Here is a 26,923-nt window from a genome sequence, read left to right as displayed (position 1 = left end):
AATCTTGCCCTATCCGAATACATTCAAGGCATCATGGTTACAAAAGAAAGAGTCAGCAATGAATCCATGAGTCTTTACAGGTCAGTGCAGACTAAGGAAATATATGAAAATCTTGTTTCATCAGGACAACACCCCATGTTACAAGTTTCATCTCGTGATGGATAAAAGTGAACAATTGTGTTTTCAATTACTGCCACATCCATCCTATTCACCAGATTTGGCTTCTTGCGATTTCAGTTTGTTCTCGAATTTGAAAAAAATTTGCTGGTAAGAAATTTGGGTCAGATGTTGAAGTGATATCCGCAACAAATACGTATTTTGAAGAGTTAAGCAAGTTTTATAGCAATGGCATAAAGGCCTTGGAGCACCGTTGGGCTGAATGCATTGAACTTCTGGGAGACTATGTGGAAAAATAAAATGATAATACCACCAATTAAAAAATTTTTTTATCCTCTTATATTTCGTAAAAAAGCTGAAGTCACTGACTCTAACTCTGGAGAATGTCTTTGTTAGCTTTGAGTCGTTTTTCTGTTCATGATGGTACTGATCAAAGATGCAATGAAACATAGATCGGGGGATTCTCATAAGGTATGGCCAAGTTATTGTGACATTGCTTTACCGCCGTATCTGTTCATTGGTGAAATGGTTTTTATGAATAAACAGACTGCGTAGCAATGACAGTGTTAATAATTTGGCTCCATGCGGGGCCAAATTATTAACACGTTAAACGCCACAGCGGTCAATAGGACCGCTTGAAGTAGGTTCACACAGGGCCACAGCGGTCATATGGACTGTCATGTGTTTAATTGAAATTATTAACTTGATGCTAAAATATACATCGGCCTCCACCGGTCAGAATGCATTATTTTGTACCACTAGATATCCAATAGAGAGTTTTCGCGCCGAAGGCTAATATGAAATAATGAGCGGTTCGATCATTTAAATAATGCAATGTATATTTTTGGTCTCAAATAAGACGAAATCGTCCAAGGAATTATAAAGTTGGTGGACAGAATATTGAGCCTCCTGAGAAGCTTGGATTCGCATGTGTCTCCTACGTTCATAGAGATATTCAAGCACGACAACCACTTTAATGGGAAGGGAAAAATCACTGATCTTAATTGGGATTGGAACCATGAACCTTCCCAGCACGAATAAATTCATCGTACTCTCCAGTTACGAGTTCGGTCAAGACGAGGGATCTGGAAGATCGCCTGGTCCGTTACCTTATTGCCACTGATAAAGTCTACCGCAGTTGCCCCCGGAAAATACTTACAATTCCACCCTGCATTGATTCATTCTTAACAGCGGAGCAGTACCTATGAAACTGTGACAATGCTCACCTTGCCTGATCACCATGTATTAGTTATCAAATGGATTCTAATATGCAATAAATCCTCAACTACTTCAATTTTCCCTCTTCAATATCAGAATTATGCTCATTATTCATTCAACTCTTTCGCAATTAGATTAGGCCTTATTTTAAGATATATCTTTCGGTTGTTAAAAATACGATGTAGTAAGATGCGTCCACTGGTGGTAGAGATTTCAATTTTAGATTAAAATTTATTAAAAGTGGGCAGAATTACAGGACGGTCATATATAAAAAAACTCAGTTAATAATTATTTCCTGCTATTCAGATGCTTCTGTTTTCCATTCGCCATCCATATTACCAGCTTCTTTCCTTTATATATATAAATGTCTTTAAGAATGTAGTGACTCCACTATGAATTCAAGAATCCATTCAATACTCCGAATCATCCAGTATAAGCAGGAGTTAATTAATCATTTTTGTAATTTCAGCTTTACTATGGACGAAGTGCAATAATTTATAAAATATTATGAGAATATAAATGTTTTAATTATACACTCCACGAAGTTTTAACATACCAGAGTCTAGGGCCAATTAATATTAAATTAACACACACATGCATATTTTTGTTGGATTTTCAGATTTATTGTCATTGAAAGTAGTGAGAGTTTATACGATTTGCTCGTTTTCTAGTTGCAATTAATTGTTCAAGATGAGCAATCACATTATACCCGCTCTTCATTTCATTTAACAACTGATTTACTAATAATATCATGTTACTTTTAGAAAGGATACAAACCATGCAAGAAAATTTCAAACAGAAATACGGAAGTGGACCTTCTGTTTACACTAAAATTGTCGGAAAGTTTATTTATAAATCACTAGAAATCCATTTAGAGACACCTTAAACTTAAGTAGGAGCTGACAGGCGCAGTTTCAAGCACAGACACGCCGTTTTTATGTTTATATCTACCGAAAACCACAAATTAATTTTCACATTGTTTGCTTTCGGATGGAATTTGTTTACACTTTCATCCGCGTTATGCAAATAGCGGATAGTTCCATTCACTGTCGACGATTTTTATTTCTTCTTCATGGTGCTTGGGATGAAAAGAATGGAAACATTGTGTAGATTGAAATCGAGATTAAAATGCACAACAAAGTGTTTAAGTTGCGCAATTTTACCAACGGTAGTAATTGTTATTGTTGTTCTTACTTATGTTGATTTGTGTAGAAAAATAATTTGGATAATAATTATAAATGTCCAATTTGCTTCGACTCAAGAATACCTAATGTTGTTCGTCATAAGTATAATTAAAATTTTTTTTTCAGAGATGGCAGAGAAGGTGGTTCGTCCTTTACGATGATGGGGAATTAAACTATTCGGTCGATGAACACGTAAGTACTTTTATGGAAAAAACATTTTCTACTCCCTTTTTCTGGCAGTTTTCTTGGCAATTCATGCCAAAAGAAGTAATAAAACGTACTTATTTCGCAATTGTCACTCGTCAGGCAGCGAAATCCATGTATACTATAATAAGAAGGAGCACAGCAAATATATCGGTTATATTGTTTACAAGGCGGAAGGTTATCGTTTCGATATGTCTTTGCACGCCAAAAAGGCGTATACACGGTAAAAACACATTACTCATCAAACAATCCCTTTGACTCTTTTATATTATCCTTCACTATCATTAACATTTAAATAGGGTTTAAGAATTATCCTCACAATTTTAGGCCATTCAGTAAGAAATTTCAACGCTTCTCACGATATGTATGTCGAAATAACAGTATGAATATTTTCCATGGTTAAAGAATGTTAATGTATTATTAAAATGCAGAAAAGCAAACTAATGGATTATTACTATTCGATCGTACCTCTACGTTTCCATAGCTCGACTGACTTTTTTTCTGCTCTTGGCTTTTCTTCTCAGTTCCCGGGAGATGTCCCAGTCCAAAATGGACTTCCCCGACTCTAGGCCATCGAGTAACAACAGTGCTAGTAACCTCGTTCGACAGTGTTTCATCCCTAGATGGTTCTGTCAAGTTACCCATCTTGATCTTATTGCTAACTACTAAATCTCCGACATACATATACTTCAGCGGTCCACATTTTAAAGGACTAATTGGAAGGTAGAAAATGGCGAAGAAATGCTGGAAACTAATCAACATTAAGCAAGGGCTATCCTGGAAAAATTTGGACGATTAATTCACCTTTTCATTTCCTTATATTTCCCATATATTTTCATACTCAAATATATACAGACAAACTTTAAGCGGCGGTGGGAGACATCAATACAAACTTTTTTCCTTAAATAAACATATGCCCGCAAATGAGCTGTTTGAACAGAAAAAAGACATTATGGTTTTCGTCATTATAATCATTTTTTGTTGGTGTTGAACTTTGATAAATAAACGATGGTTCACAATAATTGTTCAAAATATTGGCCATTTGCTTCGATACAAAGATTGCACTGTCAGTTTGATGGACTCGCCAACCCTGTGGAATTTTCCGGGGATAGTTTCTAGATGTGTACAATTGGCCATTATTTTTGCTAAGAGATTTTCCTCGTTTCAAATAGGCGTTTCGTAGACCATAGATTTAAGCTAACCCCAAAGGAAAAAATCCAAGGCGTTCAGATCAGGAGAATGCGCGGGCCGAGCTACAGGATCTCCTCTTCCAGTTCATCGGTGCATGTGGGGAAGTTCTTCAAATGAGAAATTACCGTATTTTTTGCTTTGCGGACATACGTTTATTAAAGAAAAAAGTTTGTATTGATGTTCCCCACCGCCCCTTAAAGTTTGTCAGCATATTTTTGGAACACCTTGTATGCATATTCACCATTGTCTGTCTGTGTCACATTTCAACACTTTTGTTTAATTCTAACTGCCGTCTAAGGCCCTTCTGATCGTTCCATTATAAGCATTATCTTAAACCCATTTCTCCACTTCATTGCGGTACCCAGGTAGAGTACGGCAATGTATCCCACACGAGTATTATTTCATACACAAGCATGTTTTGATACAACCAGCGATCCTACATTGACCCAATCTTCCAATTATATGGTAGCCATTCTCATTACATTGATTTCTTTACGATGGTCATTGCGGTCACTATCGATGCTAAATTACGCAATAACAACCTAATGAGAAATATCAAAATTACAATAAACAACCGATGTAAAATTTCTGCGGAGTTGTTAATCAACACGTATCTGAAAAGTCACAATAAACTTCAGTTCCTGCGCTTCAATCATCGTTATCTATTAAAATAATCTATCTAGTCTTGCTTAACGAGCTTCAATGGAAGAAAAACGAGAGTGCATCCGCATTCAGGAGGGGTTTCATTCACTTGGCTATCGTAGAATGTTCGATCATCGGTGGATAGACACACTCGCCGAAGAAGGGAATTCAATCAGATTTCTTTCTAGTTGATTGAAGAAAATTTTACAAAAATTTCACAGGACTAACGATCAGAATCCGTGATTACTGCCAGAGATGAAACAAATACCTTCCGTGAGACCCGTTCAAGTCAGTACTCGTACAATTAGTGCGTTTCGTTACTATGTTTTACTTTCCCGATAGCACTGTAATTATTGCTAATTAAAATTCAATATAATTCGATTTTTCCTTCAGTGATTAATGAAAAGAGAATTTCCTCTTCCCATCGTACTGCCCCCTTGCACTAGAGCTGTGCCATCTACAACTTGCCCCAATATTAAATATCAAATATTTCTCATAAAAACTACTGTTACTACACAAAAAGCATCTTACAGCTTCATTGTAACAATTATTGCCGTGTTTGGCGTGCCTAATAGCTCAATAAAAATCCAGGTAGATACAAGACTCTTTATCTTCACGATGCGGTCCTCTAGATGTCTACGATAGTCTAGGTCTAGATCTACACTTGGTCATAAAATACTCCCACTTAGCTCGAGGTGCAGAATGAACTTGTTAAGGAAAATATAAAACTTCTATTGGCTCTATTTTATGCTATGCATGGGCGTAACGGTTACAAGTCATAAAACTTCCGTCTCTGCTTGGTGCTCCCTTGTTTTGAGTGGTCAGTACCAAATTCTTTACTTCCTTTGGCACCAAAGAGCTAAACATACCGGGTGGCCCAACGAGAATTTTGCACCTCGATTTTCAATATTTAGAATAAAAACGCTCGCAGCCGTCCATTTTTGATTCAAGGCGGATAATTTTTTATTGTGTGAGGCGTGTCCACAAACTAAGTTCCGATCGCAAATATGTTTTAAGCAGATGACGCGATTGAAGCAAATCTGGTCAGAAAAGCTTTTGGAAGACTTCGGAAAACAAATGATTCCTATGACTTTGACAATAATCTTGCTAGGCACTGTCAGCATGAACGAAGTTATATACCGTGTATATTAAAACATTTCTGGTCAAGTAGGTCATAGAATTATTTGACAACGAATCCGTATGTCTTTGATACGTCCTGCGTAATCTCGAACATAAATGAACCAACCTGACCTCATTTAAAAATACCACTCTGTTTACCTGTATTATTAGTTGGTTTTTATTAAAAATAGTCTTTTTTAAGACATCACGGACCTGTGTGTTGGTTAGTTAAAGTTTTCTGAGTGCAAGAAATGCTGTTTACGCTCGAACAAATAGCCTTTATGGTTGAGTCTTATTTCCAGCGAGTTCATAAACAGAGAATGGATCTACAAAATTCAACCTTGTCTCCAAGAGTTTCGTGAAAAATGTCCCCACATTGCAGTGCTGGAATTGCAATTTTGTAGCAAATTGTGAAATTGTTTTATGAAACTGGCAGTGTTCAAAGAAAATCAGGAAGTGGTGGACCAGCTAACAAGGTTGATATTTATAGGTTCATTCTCCGTTTATAAACTCGCCATTCCTAAAATAAGACTCAATCATGAAGGCTTTTTGTTTGAGTGTAAACACCATTTTTTGCACTCAGAAAACTTTAACTAAGCAACACACAAGTCCGTGGAGTCTTGGAAAAGACTATTTTTAATAAAAACCAACTAATAATGCAGGTAAACAGAGTGGTATTTTTAAATGAGGTTAGGTTGGTTCGTTTATGTTCGAGATTACGCTGAACATATCAAAGACATACGGATTCGTTATCAAAAAATTCCATGACCTACTTGATCAGAAATGTTTTAATACGCACGATATAATCCATTCAGTTGTGAAATACGGTTGATGATTAAGTTTTTAAACGCAAAAAATGTTCGACCGGTGGAGTTTTTTCCGAAATAGTGTCAGTGACTTCAAACTTGAAGGATATTATATATACATTTTGATATATGTACATTCCTTTAAAATGAGGTGTCTATCGACACCCCCATTAGAAATTTTGGAAGTTACCGCCACCCCCGTTCAGGGATTGAAGTTGCAGGGTTGAAAATGCAATAAAAAATAGCCCCCCTCGAATAAAAAAATTAACGAGTCAAGCATTTTTACACATTTTTGTTTTAAATACTGACAATCGAGGGGGTAAAGCTTTCGTTCAGCCAACATGAAATTTGTTCTAATCTTCTATGTATTTCTTGCAAAATGTAGTCTGCAAATTATGTCAAGCACCGCCATTTTACAGTTTGAATTTTCCTTTGAATGGTGCTATTATATTATAGTCTCTGCTGCATCTGACAGTAATACGTCTGATTATGATTAATGGTACCCAGCACGATTTTGTTTCACAATAATTAATTTTTCGGATTAATGGAAAAAAACTGCACGGAACGCCGAAAGTGAAAGCACACCGCAGTAATTGATCAGAAAATAATATCTCATAATTAGTGAGAGATATCATTAATACAAAATCCGGCCGCATTTCAAATTTACGACGCATTTCACGATCGTGCCTTTTTCAGAAGTTACCTACAGGAACGATTTCCGCGATTTCTAATGGCGAAATGATTGATTCCAATAATAATTGCTGGCAATAAATTCATCTCGTGGGATTACTACAGATCTAATGAACTATTAACGAACATTAGAACTTAATTGCTTGAACATTTCAGACATTGTAAAGCTCCTCAAAGACAAAAAAATCTTATTTCGCTTAAACGTGTTATTTAATTATCTCCCTGCAAAAAAGCAGACATAATCTGATGGCTCCCCGGGACCACTCGTTCGAATAAACCATTTTAACATCCCATATTACAATAATAAAAAGACCCTTGGGTAAATTATGAACCCTCTTCAAAAATCTTTTTATTCGTACCTGACGTGCCAAGAGATTTACATCAGGCTTATTGAATTGGGCTTTACCTTCGCGTTCATTGAAAGAAATGCGCTGACCAAGATGGTTTTAAGGTTTAAATGAAACCGAGTACAAATAAGAAGGATAAAGTGACTGTTAGAGCCCAAAACACAATTAAAGATGATTTAAATGCCGAGTCTTGGAATTTTCAACAAAGAATTCTGTAGAACCTTGAATTCGGCGGTATTTACTAAATGCCTAAATTATTCTGTACGATTAAATGTACGAGATAAATGTATTAGGATTATATTATAGAACTTTATAAAATTTAAAATTGAAAAATGTAATTAAAAATTATTCAATAATAAACTACCCACAGAGTACTACACAGGGTGTTCGCAAATGAAAGATGTGATTCCTTGGCTTATTGTAAGAAAAAAGTTCCTATTAAAATGGATCTGCAAACGCATCGTTTTCAAGATACAGAGTGTTAGAGTTTTTTTTTTCAGTTTTTTGACAATGTTTCAGGAACCGTTTGAGGTACAGAATCCAGTTTATGTACACATATTATCATTAATATTAGTTACTTAAAAATAATAAATATAAACGCCAACAGATGAATTAAATCAGACGACTAGATCGAAAAGAATTTTTTTAAATTACAAAACGTGTTACTACTTTATTATGTTTTTTATCATAAAATTACATTTTTCTGGAATATAGTTCACTTTAGAGCCTTTGATCGGGAGTACTTTTTTTGTATAGAAAACTGGCAGTTTGAAAAGTAATTTGAAAATGTCATTGTCTCAGTGGCGTAAAAAAAAACCACATAAATCTTAAAATATCCGCCACTGGCCTATGAAAAAAAATTGAATTAACGCTCAAAAGTAGCTAATATTAATCATATTATGTGCATAAACAAAGCTGAGTTCTGTACCTCAAACGGTTTCTAAGATATCATCAAAAAACTGAAAACAAATTTCGTTATTAATACCATGTATCTCGAAAATGGTACATTTGTGGACCCATATTAATAGGATTTATTCTTACAATGAACCAAGGAAATACACCTTTCATTTGCGAACACATGTTTTGAAGCAACCTGTATACCCCCTCCTCCCCTTTTTCAGCTTGTGTACAAATCGCCCCCTTTGTAAGCTTCAGTTTCTACTGGGGACTGCGTGATGCCGTTTTGATATTGTTGCTATACACAGTAGAAACATGTAATTTCAAGGCTTAAAGCGTAATTTATATTTGATAACCAGATGAAAAGCACAGTTTTGAAGAAGAATTATTAATTAAGTAAAAAAGAATACAGTTATAAAGTTACGGGAAATAATTATAGCAACACTAATGAGAACGGAATGATGCGCAGGGGAGGAAAGATATGATTTTAATTAAGGTAGCACAATTCAAACAGAGATAGTGAAACAGGTCTCGTATTTATTTAGCGTTTAGCGAAAAGCAGTGTTTTGAAGTTTTATTAATTAAATAAAAAGGTTACGATCGCCTTTTACACGACCAGAATAATAATAAGGTCTTGTCAATCCACATTTACTAATAGTAGTAATAAATCAAAGGAAAACACCTCATTTCACGTCATACAGAAAAAAGAATAAACTGGAACTTAAACAAACAAATCAAAGCTGAGACTTATTATTGCCACAATGGAAACTCTTAGTCACCCGTCACTATTGCTCCATCTTCACGTGTTGTAAATCGACGGTGAAGTTTTTTGGTAGATATAGTGTAGATCCACACACAAATTGAAAGACAACATTTAAGTATTACCAAGTTCAGTTACAGGCTTACGCCATGTTTCAACAATTTGGCACTAATGTAATCGGTCGTACTTAATAGTACCATAACCTCCCTCTTGGTTGAGATTTTAAGCTCTGGAAACCTCCAGAAACAGGTTGAGTCCTATTTCCGGAATGGTCATGAATTCACTGGTGAGGCAGACCACTCTTTGCAGTCTTCGTTTGATTACCACAGTGAAAAGACGATGTAAGAACTGGGATGCAGGGATTTTTCTCCAACCTACTGCTATGTCAGTGCTATTGCTTATTGCACGTTTTTGCCACGTGGCTTTTGTAAGCTAGTTTGCTGTCGATGGTAATCCCCATATACTTAACCTCTAACTTCAGTAATAGGGGCTAACAGTCGTGAATACCCGCCTCAGTGATAAAAGCAGTGCGCTCCATTCCTTCTAGCAGTATTACTGGAATCATCCTACCAGGATCGGGGATGATTTAAATTGACTGAATTCACCCATCGCCCGTTCAACGGCGTCATGGGCACACATAAAAAGGGACAGGACAGAGACCCCTCCAGAAACGTTGTCTCAAAATTTCGCAATATCCTGAAGGCGACGAAAAATTAAAAAATCTTTTAAGACGTCTTAGAATATTTTTAAGTTGAAGATTTTTTTCTTGAAAGTGGGCAGATATACCTGAGATTTAATTACATTATAATATATAAGAAACAACTGAAATTAAATTGACTTTATGGTATTTTTGTGTTAAATTGATTTTTTGAGTAATATAGGGGTATATGAAGATAACAAAAATCCACGATTTTAAGACACTGTTGGGTAAATTATGCTTAATAAATCATAAAAATTTTAAAGAATTTTTTGTTTCAAAGATAAATTTGCCCTTTTTAATTTAATTAAAACATTTCATTACGCACTTTTGTTCGTAAGTGAATCGATAAATTTCCTCTCTCAATACAAATATTGTGATTCGCGAGCTTTCAGTATGTAACAAAAAAATTGTGTCTTCTAAAAGACATTTCGACATGTGCACAAAGAGTGAAACAGGTGCATCACAATTCTAGGAAATTTGAAGCGCTTTTACGTGAGACGGAAAGGGAAACACGACATTACAAGTACTTTCTCAAGTAGCAAAAAAGCGGCAGCAAAAAATGTCTAATCTCTTCACAACCGACAGCATTTGCTAACATTATATTGCGAAAACATGTTATTTCAAGTATCTGCAAACTGAAACGAGACTGGAATCACCAATTAAAATTTTCTGAATAAAAGTGCGGTCGCCCGCTGCATTTTATCCTCTGACTGCACATTTCCAACCGCGTCACTTTTACTTTACTTTGGAAGCGAAACCACTTTTCTTTTCATTGATAAATGTGGTAAGAAATGCAAGAGAAAATTAAATTATATAAAATTATGCGCGTTTTTATTTGGGCTGGCGAGTTTGTAATTTATGATTATACTGCCAAATTTTTATTTTGTGCACAGGGTTGGTCCGTATATTTAGACAGCGCTTACTACTTTTATTATAAAGAAGAGAAGAACTTTAAATACACAACTTGTAGAGTTTATGCTAAGTCACCAGAAAATGTTACGTAACACAACAGATAAATATTGCAGAGTCAAAAAAGGACACAAAGCCGGTAAATTTATAATGGACCACCCTTTAAATTTTATAAAAATTGAATAGACCTTTATTTTCCGATTTCAAAAATATATTATATGTATTCGGTACATTTATTTATCCATGGCAACTGCGATTCGAAAAAACAATGTAATGCCGATTTTGAAATGCAAATATCGCGAAAACGGCTAAATCAAATGTCAACACGTTATATATTTTTTAAATCAGAAAATAAAAGTTTATTCAATTTAATAAAATATACGGTGCGTTCCACTATAATTTTTCCGGCTTTGTGTCCTTTTTTTAACTTTCCAATATTCATGTGTTGTGTTACGTAACATTTTCTTTTTTCGATTTAGGACAAACTCTACAACTTTTGTGCTTAAAGTTTTTCTTTTTTTATAATAAAAATAGTAGATGCTGTCTAAATATACGGACCAACCCTGTACTTTATAATGAATTACCTTCACTCTGAGCACAGAAAAAGAGAAGCTATAAAAACCCCTAATTATTACTTAATAAGTGTTTTTTTTACTGGTAATTGTTAAGAACAATTCACTTGGGTCAAAACCTATTTTTAAGATTTTTTGATGCGTGCCTTTCTTAACGATTCCCTGAAAAAAGAAGCCAGATGCCCTTGACGAAAGGGGTCCAATATAACAAGACCGGATGCTGTTTCGAGAAGTGATGACCAATGAAGCCATTAAATAAGAAATGGGTGAATTTAGTCCTGATGGCATAATTCCAGTAATACTGCGAGAGGGACTGGACCCAGCATTCCTATCGTTGAACCGTTCGTTCACGACTTGTTTGGAGCCTCAAACATGCAGATGGCGAACGCGGTCTCAGTCCCGAAAACGGGAAAAAACGACTACAGCTAAATCCTTCACACTTAGATAGTTAATAATATCTGTTTTGACAATATTTGTCATGATAGCATGTTTACGGTATTCAAGCCAGCTCGCGGCAACTACAAAATGAAAAAGATGGAAGATAGTACAAGTGGCCCATTTGTTGGTTATTGCACGCATTGGATATTTTTAAATCACCCCATCTAAGAGGTCCATGTTGGCATTGTATGTAGCTACTACAGCAGGCTGGGTGACAGACATATGCTTAGTATCAGTATTTACCTATCTAGTACATGTATCTTCTGATTCCATACCACATTTTGAACTTGAAAAATGCACAGGTCTTGAATTAAACCATTTGACCAAAACAATTCTTCCAACTTGCCTTTCTAATTTGTGAGATGAGTCTCGTCGTAATTTCTTTAACTCATTTTGCAACAAAACTGTATCAGCAAAATAGCCTAAGAATACTCAGTATGATATTTTAATATTTAGTTTAAACATTTACTTTTAACCGTGCATTGTCCTTCTCAAAAAGGCCGAGCGTTTCCTTGAAGGAGACGTGGAATGAAAAAGGGTGAAATGGAAAGCAAAATGGACCGTTTAGGGCCTATCGCAAGCATTCGCAATTGTTCGCAAACGTTCGCAATGTTTCGTTACCGAGATACAGAGCGTTTTTTCTTCTTTCTTTTGGTTCCAAATATTTTCCGTTTCACAAATTTATATTGCTTGTTCGACTAAAAATGTTTTCATTCTTTACGATTTTTTATTTCTCACTTTTTTCGAGTTCAGGCCGTGTTTTTGCTCTAAGTGCCTGAAAAGTCTGTCCTCTGAGGTTGGAGGCAGTTTAAAGACGGAATTTTGTCAACCCGAGAGAAATGTTGTCCAAATAATTTCTTTTATTATTAATTGGTACGTGATGGAAAAAATTAATTTCGTCAGTAGGTGGTAATTAATCTTAGCCTAAAAGATTTCTACGACTCACGTTCTGTGTTTATTCAAACGTGTAACACAAACTGTGTGTATGAACTGGTTTAGAAGCATTCATTTCACTAATGCTATTTAACATACATGTAGGTGCAATATTGTATAGATTTTTCTTCTATGAACCAGATCGGGCAGTGCATGAAATGCATGTTCGCACTTTCACTAAAACTCCAATGGCGGTATCACAACTGGCGTCCAACGATGCGATTACGAGAACGTAAATACGTTTTTCTCAAACACAACAAGGAAACATGTCACGTATATAATTCACTTTGGAAATAAAAGTAAGTGCGTGTTCACGTAAGCGCAAAACTCGGTAGAGATAACGAAAGCGAAAAATAGTTTACTGTAGGTAACTTTGGTTCCGTATATTTTCTATATTGTTTTAAATTTAATAAGCTTCAACAAGTCTACTTAATGATTCGTTTTTTTTTCTGTAGTTTGGTGGAGCCATATCAAAAAATTATAATTTTTTGTTCCGCATTTCGCACTTACTGCTTCTAGACCGTAAACATTGGTTATTATTTAATTTAAAAATTACGCATGGAAGCAAAAACAAATTATTATGGAATTGGCAGGAAACGAAAATTACGAGGAGAGTTTAAATTAACCAACATAGTCTCGTTGCTAGATAATAAAATGTTTAGATAAGGTCACCAAACAAAATTATTTTTCTATAAACTGCTCTTATTCTACTAGACTGCAAACATGAGCGTTCGCCCGGTATACCGATTGCTAAAAATTCGTGTCTGTAAATATTTTGAAAAAATTTAAAAATAAGATTAGGCAGTCAAGATTTGCCAAATATGCGTGCAAAATTAGAGTTATGTTCCAAAATTGGCAATTTCCAAATTTCTTTGGACAAAATCCTGGGAAATCCGATTAGGTATTTTAAATTTAGCTTTTCTTGAATTAATCTGAAATTTAGATTCCCTATTTAAAATCACTGGTGTCAAAAAATGTGTTATACCTACATAAATTTCTTAAGGTCCCTAGATCAATCTAGAGGTAACTTTACCAGAGGGATAATTCCCATGGATATTGTCCTCATACGCGAGTAATGAAATCAATATTCCCCTTGATTTTTCTATGAATAGTTTTAAACCTAAACGTTTCCCCAAAAAATCTTACACTCTATGAATTCGCCAGTGGCAGATTCAGAGCATGATTAGAAGTAAATTAGATTATTTTCACTTGTTTTTCCTTTGCAGCCGGACACTATTCCTCAAGGATCAGTGGACATGTCCAAAGTTTTGGAAGTTACTGGCGCAGAACAAGTAAGTGATTAATATCGACGCAAAGTAAATTATTTAAGAATGGATATTAGTTAAATAATGTGCATTTTCTGTTTAATTTCAAGGGAGTAGCAATAAGCTTTTTAATTTTCATATTTACCAGAAAAAGAAACACCTGGTGCTCTATCTTCTTTTGATTTTTTAACCGAGCTGCTGCTTTGCAAATAAAAAAATGGGATATTCTCTATGCATAATATTTAAATCAAAATAAATAAGTGATGAAAAGATATAATACAAGTGCATAGGCTCAAATTATGGAAATAATTATTTGGATTGCTGAAATGATTCAGTTACGAATGATTATTTCTGAAATAGAAGTGACGATTTTTAAACTTAAATTGACACTTTCTAAACTATCTCTAAAAATCGTGTAGAAATAAGCACACTAAGACCATATAAATTATCTTGTTTTTCCGTAAAAAGTAGACATTTTTTCCTGTAAGTAACGGACATGCAAGAGTAGTTATGGAATTTGGCAGGTGAGACGACAAGTTCAGCAAATGTTATTAGACATTGTCCAAATTCCTAACCTCACTTACGTGTCAATTCGATCACTGTCATTGTCGCTTACTTGCATCGAGGAAAAACCTCTGCCTTCCACATAAAACCAAAATGTGTGTGTACATACAATTGAATATGGTGCTATGCAAATTATGTTCTCATAGGTAACTGGACACCCCCACTCCTTAGCTCTGACCAGCCCTGATCGTGTAACCTTCGTGAAAGCAGCTAGCCGTGAGGACGCTCGATGGTGGGCGGAGCTCTTGGCGGTTTTCCCTCGAAGACATAAAAGAAATGCCACGTTTCCGGGCGGAAGGGCATCTCCTAGCTTGCCTCAGCTTGGCAGAAGCGCCAGTCCACAGCCTCCGAGACCCAGGTATAGTAAACACAATAAACGAAGCAATATGCGTGCCCTGGTCCTTTTAAATGCCTAGTTACCTCCCGTGGCAAATCCAACGTCTGGGAAACTGCGACCTTTAGCTACACATTTTGGCATTTAACAATGATGACAGAGTGTCAGCATCATTGTCATAATTTTTTTTTTCGTTTCGTTAAAATCGTCGTCGATTCTTTAAAATTGTGTGAACATTTGCATCCTCATTCCCCATAACAAAAATAATACTGTAAAGAATAATATATAAGAAGTCTAACGCATAGTTAAGGGCGAGGCTATAATTATTATTGACTTGTATTGAGCTATTTTATGTACGCATTGGCAACACCGCAATCAGCTGTTTGAATCGAGCAGATCACGTGTTTTGTTTCAATTGTACAGGATGTCCTAGTTGTAAATATCAAAATTTAAAGTTTCTAGTATTTTTTAAATACTTACATCTATTTTTTACTGTTGGTTAATCTTCAACGTCTACATGGTTGGATCAAACAAACCATTATGAGACCAAATAGGGTGATATTTTGTTGGACTCAGGCTCTCTTGTACCTCCTCATATATTTTGTGTTGCACCAATTGCAAACACTGATCTCAAATTGATTTTTTTCTTTTCGCATCTTTTAATTAATTGCAATTTTTTCATATCTTCATCGTTTTCGAGTAGTGCTAAATTTTTTTTAACGATATCTATACGTGTATTAATGGCAATATTTTATAATAAAAGGTATAAGAATTTTTTGGAAAAGAAGTTCATTTACTTCGGGAAAATTCAAAATTTCGAAAAATTATAATTCTTTATTTTCGAAGATAGACCATTCGATATGGTGTTCATTTTCAGCCAATTTTTCCTAAAAAAGCAATTGCCACTGTCAGCTTTAACGCAACTATCTGTGCTCTGAGAGCTATAAATGAAAGAAATCTCTGATATACTTAGCACTTGCGTATCTATGTTTATATTCACTTTTTTGCTCAAAATGAGATCATCTATAATGAGTTTAAGTTTTGACATTTACAACTGCGACGCCTTGTATATCAGCTACGGGCGTGTTATTGCCCAAATTGCAATCTCTTCCATTAACACTGTCATTATTTAGCATGTTCTCCAGGCACCTAAGCGTCACCGGGGCATCCCCTCGGGCAAACTTCGAGACGCCTCCTTTAAAAGAGGAGAGGGAGTCTCCTCCTAAAGACAACGAGAGAGGAGTGATGAATATCGAAGTGGAAGACAGGAGAGGACTGACTGAAAGCGATGGTGGACGGCAACATCTTAGACCAGCTTGGATTCCGGAAAGGTCGCCGGGGGTTATTATTGAGAATGCTGCACCGTTGATAAGAAAAGGTAAGTTTGTGACAAAGTGTTTGATATTGCACGGTCTGTTTGTGAAAAAATTGGGTGGAAAGTTGAAATATTATCTTAAAATCAGCTTCGTCGATTCTGATAATTTTAAGGGAATAAAAATTAACGTTTAGAGAATCTAGAAGAGGTAATTGTGTCTGGGTTAAGAATGGAAACTTTTGTTGCTCCAATCTGTCTTTTTCAGCCTTTCTTCTTAATTTCGTAGAAAGGCTGTGAGGCTTTCAAGTTAAACTGCCACTGCCATTTGGCCACAATTAGTTTTCCACATTAACTAACTGTTGACCAATTGAAACGTCGCCTCAGGATCTGCGATGCTGCAATTACATCATCGATATTCAATACCGTATTCATCGGTGGTATTTCAACCATCTAAGTAGAGTCACGACTTAAAAAGATCCTCCTTTATATTTTCCACCTTGTGCCGCAGTTACACTATAATTCACAAGTACCATTTACCACGGTACCATCTACCCCTAGGCGCTGTAGAACAAAACACTTTACATAACATTGGCCATTCCGATCTAGTCCATAATTTTTAAGGCAATTTTAGGTCTGGTTGAGATAACCTGGAGATAAACTGAGTGTTATGGTTTAATGTAAAACGATGGTGATTCGCATCAGCTTATGTAACACTTGGATGAGCTTTTTCAGGACAAGGTTTCGCGCTTTTCACGTTCGTCTTTTGTGAGATTAAGATACTGAGAAAATGAAATCTTGTAGAGAGATTTTTAGTTTCATGGTCAGCCATCCATAATCACTGGTCTGACGTAAATTAATATCTAGGTATACTATTACCATAGGTTGTTCGTGTTGTGGTTCCCACTTATACGGGGATGTACAAAATTTTTTCATGCTAGAGAACATATCGACAAATTCTCACAAGCCCGTTTATCGATGATTTCTCAATGTGATTCGCCTATCATGCCAAGTCTAAAAATTATGTATAGTGTACCTACATACATACATGTGTGCAAAACAGATGCGATTTGCCATGACCCGAGATATTGCGGAGTAATAACCTGAAATAATCATCTTGGTCCAACAATCACTGAGATCGATTTCATAGCAATATGTCGCTTTTCTTCAGGTAATGGCTATTTATACAACGTGCAAGATGACTAATAGAAGAATAAGCATAATAAGTATTTATGGTTCGCCCTGATCTACGGACAGGACGATCCGTAACGGGTTTTTTATACGATAATACTACCGTAGAAGGAAAGGTGTTGATGAGATGGTATTCTTTGCTATATTATTAAGCCAAACTGGGTAGAAGATACGTAGTAACGGTCAAGGTTTAAGGATTTTGTCAGTGCTAAATCTGTGAAGTACGCAGAAAGATTGATTGTAAATGTCCACCATATTAGCAAATGGTGTTGTTGCAATAATATCTTTGAAATAAATTTTGAAGCGCGGATTGGAAATAGAAGTTTGGTGCGAATTTTGCTTCCCCAGTTGGTACCAAAATTTAGGCGTATTTTTTTTACATGAAACAGAAATTAAATCGAATGTTTAACAGAGAAGGAGTAGCAATGTAGAATGTGCCTTAGGATTTCCTGAAAAAATTTTGCGTGGCCCTCTATGCTAGTCCAAAACATAACAAAAAAACTTCCGGAATTCCGCCTTCTTAAAATAAATCGTTCTTCCATGTATTTACCGTAAAATCAACGTTGCAACCACTCAAATCAAGGAAATATCACATTCTAAACAATGAAAATACTTCCACATCACTTCCAAATAAACCACAAGTAAAAATCCAATGGAGTAAGATCGGGAAATATGGAAGACCCATCCCGACGGATTTAAACGTCTAAACCAATAATCAGCAAACGTTTCAGAGCGCAAGCCGTTATTACTTCCTGGCTGTAATGAGCCAATGCTCCGTCCAGTTGGAACTAACAGGTGCGATATTATTCTTGAGTTGACTTCTCTAAGTAATCATTTATTACCGTCCTCAGAATTTCTAGGTATTCGGTGAAATTTAATCGTTCCTTGTATATAACGATGGTTATTTGATTATCAAAAGTAAACTAAAACATTCACAATATTGTTTTCATCCGAAGTTACAGGTTTCGTAAAATTAGGTTCTGATTTTTGTTTTGGGCTATGATAAATGAAATCACATTGCATCCGTATAAATTTCTTTTCATTCATTTGCCGAAAATATGGATATATTTCATGGAACTTCCTGCAGGTCCTTGCCATAATTTGGTCACCTTGTCCATGCCACATCAAAAATTTCACTTCAAAAATCTTAGTTTTCGAGTCAGTGCTCTAAAAACGCGTAAAAGATTTATTAGTGGACCTTTAGTTGGTGAAAGGTAGTTGTATTAACTTACTGAGTTAATAAAAAGGGTTTGCGTCAAAAGTGAGTTCATTGGAAGCATTCGAACATCCGAAGGCGTAACAATAGCTTACCATGTTTTGCATCATTAAGAATCTGTCAGGTCCCAAAAATTTTAAGAGGTATTGAAGTTGGACACTTGAAAAATTTCGGTCCAATCCTTCTGTTTTTATTTTTTTCCATATTTTTTTAATAGCCATGCATTAAAACCGATGAATATACCACAGCGTAACTTGCATAAGACGGGCTTTATCATATACAATGTATGTATAGTTACCTTGCAAACTACATAAAAATTATCAATTCCTGGATGTCTAAACACGTTTAAAAGCTGCAATTAATTGTTATATTGATGGTACTTTTAATAAAAAAATGTATAATATTTTTGTATAAGACTCCTTAAAGTCATTCCGCTTTACAAAACATTCTACTGTCCATCCTGTTTCGCAATATGTGGCGCGTGTTTTTTATACACTTACATATATGTATGCATAGGGTGATTCAAAAGTGCGGGCCGCTACTTCAGGGACGTATTTTACACAGTAATATAAGATAAAATTTTAAATACATTTTTCTCTAAACCGTTTTTTAAAATAGTTATGACGATTTAAAGATGGGGCCGGTAAATTGGTTTTTTGACCCTAATTGATGCATCGGAAGTTACAAAGTATTGGAATTTCGTAGGTAGCCTTAAAATTGGATCTGAAATATTTTTACAAAAAATGTTTAAATAATCAGTGGCGTGACATTTTAGGCGATACGTATCCTTATTTTCTGATGAAACATTTTTGTAATATAAAATTTTGACATGAAAAGATCATATTCGCAAAAAGCAACTTTTTTTTATAATAAAAAGGTACTCTTCCTCACATTTGATTAAATTTACCGTTTTCCAGACAAATGGGTTTTAAAAAATCATGACCAAAATAAAAAATATTTAAAATGTTATCTTATATTGCTATATAAAAAACGCCCCTAAAGTAGCGGTCCGTACTTTTGAATCACCCTGTATTGTAAAACACTACCACTGACTTCTCAAAATGTAAATAAAAATGGTGTTGACTGAATTACCCATGATACTTTCTATTATATATATTACAATTGACTATATTAAATGCCACTTTCTACAGTACTGATGCCTGTATTGAATTAATTTTGACCTTATGAGAATTACAGTTGGAAACAATGTATATAATCCCCCCCCCCCCCCCCCCCAGCGACTCTCTCCGCTTCTCCCCTCCCCTGTCTATCCACCCTCTCTCCCCATCTTCACTCCCCTATCTATCCACCTCCCCCCCTCTCCCTCCCCATTTCCACCTCTTTAAGTGTCTTAGAAATATCATCCTTATTTTTTGTTTCCTTTTATCACACACCCATATCAAAAACGTGATTTGGAAACACCCCGCTTCTTCATGCACGTATTCACTTACAATCATCTGGCCATGGCCTTTCTCTGTATTAGGGCTAATCAAGATGATGTCCAAAAGTCGATCACACAGCAAACAAGGCGTATCCTTGTATAATGCAAATAAGGTTCCACAAAAGTCAGTTTGAGCAGCACCGACAGGCATATATCAACGATTACCTTGTTAAGTAACAAGAATAATTAAAATATAATGCAGGCACACAAATCTCCAATGTATTTAGAGGCTAGGCCAACAAACTTAATCCGCCCCGAGAATTATTGCCTAAAAATTCGTATCTATCTATGGCTCTACAGAGGCGTGATGCCATGACCCGTAGATATTAGAGAGTAATAACCTCTATCACATAATTTGTATATCCAACAATAACTGGGATGGATCGAACATATACCATCATACTTTTTGCCGTCAGACAGTGGTGTAGGCAAAAACCCAATTAGCTACTTTTTACTTTTCTAAGTCCACAGCAAACCTATTTGTGTCCCGTACATTGAGCACACAAAAATACGCTCTTCAAGTGACCAAAGGCAGAAAAGTAGGCAGGCCAGTTTTTGCCCTGCCTTATCGACTTCTAGGTAACGCACATAGATACGCTAATGCTTGTAATGAGTACATTTTTTTTGCCCAGTTAGAAAATGATGAGATCTTTTGTTTAGCAGTTCCAGTTTGTATTGTTCCTCTTGATGCCATTATTTTTGTGGCACAAATTTAAATTGGAAGTCGCGTGTATCTACATGAATACCGCACTCTTGTGATTTAGATCTAATTGGCTCAGATCTGTTGACAAGCCTCGTTGATCGAAAATCGGTTTCAATTGTTGTCTATGTCGTCCTTTTCTAGCGTTTAAAATGCAGTGGCGTTACTTTGTTAACAGTACTTTTGGAAATTTTAATGCACAGATTTTTTTTCTACTCGCATGCGAGACCTCACCGTATGCCTATGTGAGCTGAAAGGAGCACTGTCAGCACACCCGTACAAGTTTTTACTTCACGCAAAACAAAGTTTTGTCAAAGATTTTCTACATTGATGCATGTCAATGTCAAGTCGGTGCCACTGACACGAGTGCGGTAAAACGTTTTACCGCCGTGCGTATAGGGATTTTAGCTCTGGCTTACGTTAAATTGAACTTAGGCAAGACCACAAAATTTACATGGTCATAGGAAAAATATTGTATTTAACGCGTACGGAAGATTTTTTACCGCCCTCGATTGCTTCAAATCTTGGAGTGCAGTATCACTTTTCGCACTTGTTGGGTAGGTAACTGAGGAAACAAATGAAAGTTACTGGTGAACCTCAATAGCTACCCGTTTCTATGTTAAACATCTGAAATTAATTTATTGCATTATTAAGCTGGAAAAATCGGCTTCTGGTAAACTCTTCCGTATCGAGACTCGACCTTGCGACGAGACCTTGCGATGTCCTTGTTAAATTTGTCAGGGGTTTGATAAATCGACTATAAATCATCGATGAGTTTAACTGCTAATTTCACATGAGCTATAAACATTCGACCAACCTGAAATGCATCTAAAAACCGCATTTAGCCTACAATTCTCTCATGCCGCGGCAGTTAATTATTCAATAAGCACAGAGATTAGCTTCTTTGAAAATAAGATGAGAATGTTCTCTGTGTGTCTAATTTTAACATTTGCTGATTATCGTTTCTTATTTGAATATTTTCGCCTTTGCCGTTGGATGTGTGTCACTGACATACTACTCGTAGTTTATTTTTATAGAAGCCTGTAGGCTTTGGCGGTCTGAAGTAATTTTTTTTAACGATACCTACATCCAATGAAACATTTAAGCTTAATAGGAACATTAGGAACAGAGGACTATCTTTTCATTAGAAGTAACTTTCTTTTACATCACTTTTGACACCATATAAAGTGGCACAAATTCGTGCCTAACTGTGAGGATCTTGAAATCGGTAAGAGGTAATGTACTAAGACCAAGCCTATTAACATAGTGGATTTTGTCTTAACATCATCGATTTAATTTCCGGGCATTTTCATAAATTTCTTAAATTTAGAACGAATTGAAATTGAATGAATTAATTGAAACTCTTTGAAATTTTTACGATTTTAAGTTTCGTGTAGGTACGCCCCTGATGTTTTTAAAGCGAATTTAGAGAATTTGAAATTGCGGTATTTTTATAAACCAGTGGCATACTTGATTTCCCATTTTCTCGTTCAAATTTTCTTAATTCACGAAGGTACAAATTTTTGGTTGTAAATGGACGCGTTCATGTAACAGCAACGCTGCGTTGCTTTATTTCAGCAGTTGCATTTCGGTTTCCGCCTTTTTTTGCAATCGGCAATCGGCAAAACCTATTACGTTGGAGAGCTGGAATTTTGAATATTCAGTTTTCAAAAAAGATCAAATTAACAGTTACTTGTCAAGTCGAATTCTCAGGCAAAAAGCAGTCGGCCAAATCAAGCTTCAATTGCTGCAGCGCTCGACCTCTACAAATTCCCTGAATGCGTCCGATAACGACTTTTTCCTTCATGTTTTAACACTTTTTGGTACAACCCTGATTATTTCACGTAATGTTGATAACCATGAGGTACACAATTTGTGGTGTACTTCGTTTTCGGGAGCTTCGATGAAGTTTCAAAATTTTAAGTAATGCGATGTTTTTAGGTGACGTTATAATAGATTTTTGCCTTTTGAATTTTTGCCTCTTTCAGTATGAAAGAGATTTTTTATAAAACTAAAAATTTGTTTCTATGATTATCCAAAAAAATCAGTGATATCCTTCACTTCTCAAAACCCCTAACAGATTTCGTAATTTTAAGTAATTAGCTACGAGTGTTTTCTTCAGGTTTTTTTTTTCATTTTGCCGCATTGGTCAAAAAAAATAATTAGAATCAAAATTATTCCGTTTGATATCAGAGCTTTCTAGACTCGATTTGCATTATCGGTGTCGCTCGTCAAGAGCGAGGTCGAGACCATGACCAAGATAATCTGGGACTCGGTGTCAAACCAAATATTGTAGTCTCGATTCCAGTTTCGTACAAAACCGAAACTAAGACTAGTTTCGTGGTCAAGTTCTACTTGCACAAAGGCAGTCCTACGCGGGAAAATACCAGGTTTTAGTTATCCATGAAATGAGTACATGTTGCTCACATATTACCAAACTAAAATCTATATTTTCCTGCTGGGTGGTCAATTCTCGAGTGCTAGACGAAACTCCCTCGTATTTATACGGGTTGTACCAATAGTGCGTCCTCACATCATATCTTGTTTCTCATTTAGGATATGTTAGAGCAAATGGTAAATTACTAAGTGATAGGAGGTATTTTGCGTGGTACTCTGATGGAAGGGAAACTGTGTTTTTCTATGCATGAAAGACTTGATTTCAATTAATTCTAATATTCCCCCAGTACATATATTCGTAAATAGGTCTAAAATGTTCATATTTATCGTTAATCAAGGCACTATCGTTGAAAATATTTAAAAAGAAGACTGAACCAAGGAGACCATTCTCCGCAAATCTCCAAAACATACATTCTTCGAGCCTTGATCAATTATTCAGTTTAATAATTTTCAAATTCCACTAAACATTTAGGAACCGGATCTATATAATCCCGATATATCTAATACTTTAATGAAATGTTTAGTTCTTAGCGATAAGACGTCGTAAGTATATTTGTCTTAGTTATCTAAGAAGTATACATAGGTGTGATGAGGAACAAACTAATAAGCACTGATGGTTGATTGATCTTACTTTTCTTTATATTGGATGTTTGTTAACGATTAAAAGGAAATGTACATTTTGGAATGTAAAAATATTTTGTTAACAGAGAAGTGTCAGGACGCAGGGAGCAAAAGCCACGAACATAGCTCTTTTTTATATTACACAGGAATCGTCCAGAGAAAAAAGTTGAACTAACGTATCCACAATTTTTTTTTCAATTATTATAATTTAATCGTGCTCTCTGTTAGGCGATTAATGAAAAGATGTTTAACACGTATGAATAATGTCAATGATATGAACATATCACAGAAATATCATATTATCGTCTATGTTATTGTTACTCTAAGCAGCGCTGACGAGATCTTAAGTAGCAGTAACTATAAATCACATCGGCCTCTTCATTAAAGAAACATTAAATATTAATTTTTAAATTAGGTAGTTTGCTTCTTCTTGGAACACAATCATAAAGAGTTTATCGTTCTTTGTCATAAATAGTAAATAGCGATAACTTTTTTAGTTGGTGATTTATTACCACGAAACAGTTAATTAAGTAAACAATAGGTATTTTCTTAAATACCACGCATTTCATGTTTATCCAATATCAGATAAATGTTTTCCCCGAGATTGAAGACAAAGTGTGATGAAAACGCTGGATTTAGAAGGTATTGTTCACATGAAAAGAGAAAAAGATTCGTGGGTTTCTAAGTTCGTTTTGTAGTCGAAGGGAAGGTGTTTGTTCAAAATTAATCCAAAATTGATTAAACATACTTTCTTATTATGAATGATAAACCGAAAATTTATGAGGGTAAGAAGAGAGAAGGGAATGGATAGAGAGAGAAGGGGAGAGGGTGAAACAGAGAAAGAGAGAAAAAGAGAGAAAATTTATAATGAAAAAAATTAATATTGTACTTCCAAGCGTCTTGAATTGTTTCCGCAAACATCGGTGTTTCATAAAAAACAAGAAGTTAGTGGGAAAAGAGAGATAAATGTGGGAAAAAAATTAAATTGCTTCAATAGCGAGAGAAAGAAATTTACGTTCAATTTTATTGTATGGTTAATGAACACCCTGCGTATCGTGGGACAAATAATGATTGGCAAATTATTTGAAAATTAATTAATTAAATACCATGATTTTAATGAGGCATTAATAATAATTGAATAGCTTGGACTGACAATCGGCTCTTCCTGATACAGAATGCCTTTAATCTTAATTTGTAACAGGAAAATAGATTTAGATTACCTATTTTAAGGGCGCATAAGATTGTACTTACCGGGAAATGTGTTAATCAGAATCATTAACTTCCATAATGTTGAGGGTTGCTTCAGTGGGTGAGTAAAAGAAAAGGGAGCACCTGATTACAACACGATATATTACAGACTGACTATTAAAAAAAAGAAAAAGAACACACATCTATAGGAACACAGAAAACGCTGACCCCGCATATACATTTGGCGGGCCGCCTTATCAATATTATTGCTTTTAGGCAAATTAAGGTTTACTTTCTTCAATACATAAATTTAATATTTATTCCATTGCTAAAGTTGTCAGAAGTTTCAGAAAACATTCGAAAGTTATTACAAAATAGTGTCATATTAGGATACCCACTGTGGATCTTTTGGAACGTTCACTAAATCAGACAATCATTCGGAGCGTCTGGAAAATACTCATTTGTCGAGAAGTGACCAAAAGCATTTGAGAATCATTGAAAAATTGCGTCAAGTAGGTAAAAACATTCGAAAATCGTTTTAATAAAATATAGAAAAGCCAAAATCTAAAAATTCGTTTTTTCTCGGATACCTCTGAAAGTGTATGGAACATAATAATAGAAAATAATATGGAGCATAAATCAGAGGCTTCAAATGGATCTAAATCCATTTCATTGTAATAAAAAGGGAAAATCTGAAAATCAGAGTACTTTTTTGAAAAAAAAAGACAAGAAATCTTCCTAGCAACTTCTGTTATACAGGGTGTCCTAAAAGTACACTGCCATATTTTAATCACATCTTCGTGGACAAGTAAGTTGTTTACTGCGTAACCCATACTTCAGAAATACTTTTTTATGAATATACAGGACGTTGAAATACTATTTAAAAAATCCATCATTCCTAGTAATTTGTGCGAAACCACTTAAAACATTTAAACAAAATATTAATAAATATGACTGTTCGGTTTCTAATAATAATTACTTCTACTCTATACACTTCACATTTAGATCAAGAATTTCTCAATAAAACCTTTCTTTAATTTCAGTAGTAAAACGAAGTAATTATGAGACACTTTATTGTGCTTTATAATGGTTGAGATCTATAATGGGATAGCTTTATTTCGAACATTTTCCGCTCCATTAAAATCTGTTTACCAGATTCGAACCATTCCCCTCTAATTAATTGGGCTGAATTCGTAATTAGCGAGATAAGTACTGACCATAACGTTTTAAGGTCATCGTAAAACAGAAACGAATTATGATCAATCACCGTTTTGGCTCCACATGGATATTTTGCATTAAAATTTTTATTTATGTGTTAAAGACGAGTGGATTCTAAGGAATAATATTATAAAATTATGTGGTGGCATAAACCACAAGGTGATCATAATATGCAAAACAAAGTCCTTCACATGTATATTTGTCGATTGTGATGATAGTTTTGAATGAACGTTCCAATGATAAAGTAGAACTGGTTGTTCCACCATTTTTTACAATTTTGGAGTCTTTTCTTGACAAATAAGACACTAATCCATGGCAGCGAAATTGGACGTCACTATGACTCCGTACATATTATAGGCGCCAATGCATGATGCATCTACATATCAATATCGGTATTGGTATCTAAAAACTGGTATCGGCCGATCTTTAGTCTAAAAGCTGTGTAAGAGTTACATATACAGAGCATTTCAAACTCGACTCTCATCATTCGGTTCTTGAAAACTAGAAGAGATACGAAGAAATTTAAATGAAGTCAAAATTGCGTAATTTAGCGCTTGAAGAAATGCCGTTTCCGAAATTCGAATTTTCCGAGTACTTTCGAAAATATCCGAAAAAAATTAAAAATTGGAGATCTGATTTTTATTTTTTAGCGTTATTTGACAAGGAAATCCAAAACCACAAGCTCATTTCCATTGCCGCTTTTCCCCAGTTACACGTTGACGTTTTCAGATTTAAAATGCGACGTTTCA

The 26,923-nt window shown here is 35.2% G+C and overlaps 1 protein-coding gene across 2 annotated transcripts in view; it reads left to right on the top strand.

Moving 5' to 3' along the window:
• The window catches only part of osp (outspread), a 138,942-nt gene that overhangs the window by 96,823 nt on the left and 15,196 nt on the right, over window positions 1-26,923 (top strand). The window contains exons 3-6 of one of the 2 annotated variants that reach the window (XM_066394936.1): window positions 2,646-2,711; window positions 13,954-14,019; window positions 14,703-14,914; window positions 16,036-16,268. In XM_066394936.1, coding sequence (XP_066251033.1) covers window positions 2,646-2,711; window positions 13,954-14,019; window positions 14,703-14,914; window positions 16,036-16,268 — 577 coding nt within the window. Of the gene's footprint in view, window positions 1-2,645; window positions 2,712-13,953; window positions 14,020-14,702; window positions 14,915-16,023; window positions 16,269-26,923 lie in introns of both variants that reach the window. The other variant, XM_066394935.1, reaches the window with a different exon arrangement.

Source organism: Euwallacea similis, chromosome 11 (assembly GCF_039881205.1).
Source record: "Euwallacea similis isolate ESF13 chromosome 11, ESF131.1, whole genome shotgun sequence".
Lineage (NCBI taxonomy): Eukaryota > Metazoa > Arthropoda > Insecta > Coleoptera > Curculionidae > Euwallacea > Euwallacea similis.
Note: the sequence above shows the minus strand (reverse complement) of the source record. Positions and strands in the feature narration are given on the sequence as shown.